Source organism: Malania oleifera, chromosome 13 (assembly GCF_029873635.1).
Source record: "Malania oleifera isolate guangnan ecotype guangnan chromosome 13, ASM2987363v1, whole genome shotgun sequence".
Classification (NCBI taxonomy): Eukaryota; Viridiplantae; Streptophyta; class Magnoliopsida; order Santalales; family Ximeniaceae; genus Malania; species Malania oleifera.
Window position 1 is genome coordinate 59,306,059 of NC_080429.1, and position 5,340 is coordinate 59,311,398.

At 33.8% G+C, this 5,340-nt stretch overlaps 1 protein-coding gene across 1 annotated transcript; it reads left to right on the plus strand.

Annotated features, from left to right (window-relative positions):
- Window positions 1–2,377: 2,377 nt before the first annotated feature.
- On the plus strand, window positions 2,378–3,647 carry LOC131145861 (M phase phosphoprotein 10-like). Its single transcript, XM_058095040.1, has 2 exons — window positions 2,378–2,518; window positions 3,423–3,647. The coding sequence occupies exons 1-2, from the start codon at window positions 2,378–2,380 to the stop codon at window positions 3,645–3,647; spliced, it is 366 nt and encodes a 121-aa protein (XP_057951023.1).
- The last annotated feature ends 1,693 nt before the right edge of the window (window positions 3,648–5,340 follow it).

The window sequence follows — 5,340 nt, forward strand, 5'->3', positions numbered from 1 at the left end:
TTCAACTAGGCCTCCTATCTTTTGTGGACATAACTACTCTTTTTGGAAAAAAATGAATGCAAATCTGTCTTCAAATTATGAATTGGAAAACTTGGAAGGTTTTCATAGATGGTGACCTAATTCCCCTTAAACTAGTAGATGGAAAACAGGTTCCCAAGGAGAAAAATGATATGATAGACTTATATCATAAGATGCTGCAAATTAATTCTAGTGCTATGAATGCTTTATATTGTGCTTCAGATGCTAATGAAATTAATAGAGTAATGGCTTACAAATCGACTAAGGAAATATGGGACAAGCTAGACGTCACTTACAAAGGCACTATTGATGTTAGGGATAATAGGATTAATATGCTTACAAGCGAAAATGAAGCTTTTAAGATGAACCTAGATGAATCTATAACTAACATGTACACTAGGTTCACTCACATAATAAATTCCCTAAATGCCTTAGGAAAAACCGACACTACCTATGAGATGATAAGAAAAATTCTTAAAGGGCTGCCACCTATATGGGAACCAAAGGCCACTGCAATAACGAAAGGTAGGAACCTTAAAACCACTTCTTTAGATGATCTAATAGGTTCTCTTCTCACATACGAAATGACAATGAATGAAAGGAATAGAAAAACCAAAACCCAAGAATCAATAGCCTTTAAAGCCTTGAAAGAAAACCCTAGTAGTGAAGAAGAGATGGATGAAGATGAACTAGCCTTCATATCTAAGAAACTTGCAAAGATACTAAGAAGGAAAAATAAATTCAAAAGAAAATCCAAGTTTGAATCAAATGAAGAGGAGGAAGAAGAAATCTAAAAATAAAACTCCTACCTGTTATAATTGCAACAAAGTTGGACATATAAAACTGGAATATCCATTACTAAAGAAAGAGTCTAAAAAGAAAAACAAAAAGGCCATGAAAGCCACTACTTGGGATAGTACAAGTATTTCGAAATGTGAATCAAGTGACCAAGAGCTTGCTTACACTTGCTTTATGGCATGGGACGATAAGGAAAACTCTTCATCCAAATCCTTAAATAATTCTTGTAGTGATTCATCAAATGAATCCAATGATGAGTGTATGTCATCTTATGATGAATTACAAAATGATTTATTCAAAGTACATAGGATGCTAATCAAAGTAACTAAACAAAACACATCATTGAAAAACAAGATTGATGGGATGATGAAAGAGCTAGAATCAAGTAAGATTGCTGAAAATGATAAAGATTCAAAACTCAAGAAAATAGAAAATAAGTATGAAGTTGCAATAAAAGAATTAGAAGCTAAAAATCTTACTAAAAAAAAAAAAGACTTGAAAATTAAGAAATTAGAAAGCAAAAATGAAAAGATGATAGAAGACCTTCAATCCCTATCCTCTATTGAATATGAGAAAGATATATATATATTTCTGAATTAGAGGATAAAATCAAAAAATTATCTCAAGAATTAGAGAAATCACAAAATAAGGTTAATGACAAGAAAGACATTGAGATAAATGATCTTAAAAATCAAATTGAAGATAAAGAGAAGATCATTTACAACTTCACAAAAGGAAAGGAAAATTTTGACAAAATGATAGGCTTACAAAGAATGTCGTTGAACAAAGAAGGCATTGGTTTTAATGGAGTTGAAAATAAAAAGAAAAAGAATCTTTACATGGGTTATTTTTCGAAAGCATCCAAAGATTATGCTAGCACATCTTCTGCTTACACTAACACCATATGCTATCAATGTAAGAAAAAAGTGCATATAAAGTTTGAATGTCCATTTAAGAGGAAAGGTGTGAAAACAAAACAAATATGGAGAGTATAAGAAATATCCTTTATGAAACCTACCAGATCCAAGAAAGTATGGGTACCTAAATGAAACAACTAAACTAAGGATATCAAAGATAATAAGCCATTCTTCTTTTAGAGAAACAAGAAAGTTATATAAATACTAAAAAGAGAAACTTGAACCATTATAAAATAAGGGAAGTAAGTTAAAAAGGTTTCAAAACAAGAAAATAAGGAAATTTTCGAAATTGTAGAACTTCGTTGACTGAATTGATAAATTCAGGCACCTACATGTATTTCAGGAGCTTGAGCTCCAGATCTCAGGCGACTAAACAACTACTACCTACTGAAATTCATCCCAGAAAAATCCTCAGGCGACTGTACTTATTCTTTTGGCGCCTGAAGTCGCGAATTCCTTATATTTTAAATGTGCGAAACCCTACTCTTTTCTAAACTCCAGGCTCCTGAACCGTTCACCCAAAGTTTTAACACCAATTTTATTCAATTTCCTATGTTAAAACCTTTGAATCCGAGCCTCTTAGCACGATTATGCCTATACTAGGTTTTGAAAGCAACCATTAGTTTGCTCCAAGAACCTTCACAATGCCTCGAACAAAGCAAACAACAAATCACGGTTCATCCTCTGGTAGAGATGATTCAAATATTGAGCGATGGTTGGTATCCTCTCAATCTAAGCATCTTTATAGGACTCGACTCCTCACTAGTGAACCAATATTTGGTAAGGTACTTGATATCCAGTTCTTCAATACCGAATTTCCTGAAATTTTACCCTTGTTCAAAAACATTGGATGGAAAATTTTCATTGAGTATCAAGCCAAAGGGATCTTTCCAAATTTGATAAAAATATTCTATGCAAATATGACACTTGGGGGAAAGTTCCTTATCAATTGATGTAAAGGGTAAGAAAATAGTTCTTTCGCCTCAAACCTTAGCATCCATCCTGAATATCACTCCTAAAAATTTTGAATGCCCAACATTAGGACAATCATGGATACTCCACCAAGACTTTACACCTGAAGAATTTTTGCCATTTGTCATGGAGCATCAACCAACTTACTTCGGGCATCCACCCCTATATAAGCAACTTAACCTGAAAGCTCAAATCCTCCAAAAGATTTTCACCAATAACATTCTACCACAAGATGGATCCTATGATCATATTTCATATGCCGATTGTTTCGTTATGTGGTATTTTTTAAAGGAGAAGAAACTTGACTTAGTTAGCCTTATTATAAAATGAATGTGGGCTAAGCTTGATGCATCTCGAATTACTGTTCCTTACGGTGGAGCTCTCATTCTTATTTTTTCAAAACTAAGTATTGCCTCGCCAAAAGACTTATTCATCTAGAGGACTAGGTATGAAATTTTTACCTAAGCTATCCTCAAACAAATGGGGTATGAAAAATGGGATTAGAATTGGTGTTCCAAAAGAGTTAGTCAACGAAGGGCTGTTGCTATACCACCTACTCCTTAGACTCAGCCACAAAGAACTGCATTTGAAGCTCTATCTTGGATTTTGTCTTACTATTCTGAGTTCTAATCCTTCACTCATGACATGCGTAGTGGTCTTCAGTCTTTCACGGGAAATTACTCTTCTTTAGACCAACGTCTCACTTGAATTGAACAGGCACGAGCTAGTTCTTCCCATGGTGATCCTATGGACACCGGCTCAATACCTCGTAGTAATGACCCCTCAAAAGAAGATAAGGAGGAAAATGAAGGAGATATGGAAGGAGATGACAAAGAGGAAGACACTGAAGAAGAAGGTGATCATGAGAATGAAGATGAAGAAGAAGAGGAAGAAGACAATGAAGCCTCTGATGGTGCTAACAATGAAGGACATGATGATTAAGTTTCTTAGTTTTTAAGATGTAAACATAAAACACAACTATTTTTGTGATGCATTGTACTGCTGTAGGTCACATCTTAGTGATGTTTTTTGGTTTGTACTACTCATGACTCTTTTATCTTGATGCATATCTATATGGTTCTTTGCTCTTTTGTATTAAAATTTTGTATCCCTTTTTGCATGATGACAAAGGGGGAGACATGGTTTAGAGAGCAAAAATATATGAATCGTTTAAAGAAATGCTGAACTAAATATATGAAATATATAAAATGGTTTAGAAGAATGCTGAGCTGAATGTTGAAAATGCAATATGAATGTTGACTATATATATGAGCTATGAAAATGCCTTGATAAATATATTGATAAATATACAATATTGTAAAATAAGGATTTGCAAATACCTTGTTGAGTTTTGGACTACTTTATAAAACATTACTTGAAACTATGAGGGGGAGCGTTCTACAAGTTTTTCTCAATTTCTGCTCCTTATTTGTCATCATCAAAAAGGGGGAGATTGTTAGCCTAACAAGGCTTTCACCTCTTGTTTTGATGGTAAAAAATGAAGGAAAGATTTAATATCATTTTGTGTTCAAGTAATGACGTTTTCAGGAAACTTTAAAAGCCAAAATCAACAAAGCTTCGAAAGCTAACCAACAAGCTCAAAGGTGTATGATGTATCTGAAGTGTTCAAAAAGGGAGGCTCAAAGATAGTCGAAGATGGAATGAACTCAAAGCTCAAAGATAACCATGAAGTTTTCAAAGAACAAAAAAGTGTTTATATTGTTAGGAAATCTTCATGTAAGTACTTCAAAGGTAAAAATATCATTGTTAATGAAAAGAAGCTCTTTAGGGGATTTAAATGAACTTTAAGACTTTATTTTAAAACCCCAGAAAATACTTTTCAAAATCAAGAAATCAAGGAAGTCAAATATTTTTGAAAAAGAAAAGAAAAATCAGAAAAAGACAAATTCAGGCGACCGAAGAATTTGCTGAATAAAAGTTAAAATAGGCAGTGTTGCTTCAAGCGCCTAACCCTATATCTTCAAGCTCCCAAACCCACTTCAGGTGACTGAGCACTCTTCAGCCAATTGAAGTTCAGCAATGGCCAGAGCTTTCAAACTTCTTATTTTAAATTTAATTGACTTGCACCCTAATCTTTTTAGAAACTTGGGGAGCACTCCAAGTAAACTTGGGCAGTAGGAATGTGAATGTTTTTAAAGCCAATATATACATGGTTTATAAAAATCAAACCTACCAAGCATTGAACAATCTTTCAAAATCTCTCTCACTTAAAGTTATCTTGCTATCTGCTCTAAGATCTGAATTGCTGCGAATTTCTTGAGAAATCTCTAAGCTTTTTAAATATTCTCTAGAGCATATGATTAGAGCTCTTGATCCTTATCAATATAAGGATAACCGATGATATTTACATTGAGCTTCTTGCTTCATTCTTTTGGTATTTTTGAATTGAAGTATATTAGTTTTCAAAGTGTACTAATCAGCTCTTTATGAGAGCATTCTTTGTACATCTATTAGATTTGTATCTTGTAGATTGAGGATTCTAAGCATTGTTTGGATCGTTGGCTATGCGAGGGGATATTACTTAGAGAGGCGGGCTCTAGCCTAATTGAAGGATTGACTGAACAAGGGTACATCGTTTGGAGAGGCGGGCTCTAGCCTACTGAAGGAGTGTGTA

Excerpts from the sequence above, each read along its gene's own strand:
- LOC131145861 (XM_058095040.1), top strand. The coding sequence starts at position 2,378 with ATGCCTCGAACAAAGCAAACAACAAATCACGGTTCATCCTCTGGTAGA. Across the intron at positions 2,519-3,422 it reads GTGAACCAATATTTGGTAAG|GCACGAGCTAGTTCTTCCCA; the intron begins GTACTTGATATC and ends TGAATTGAACAG.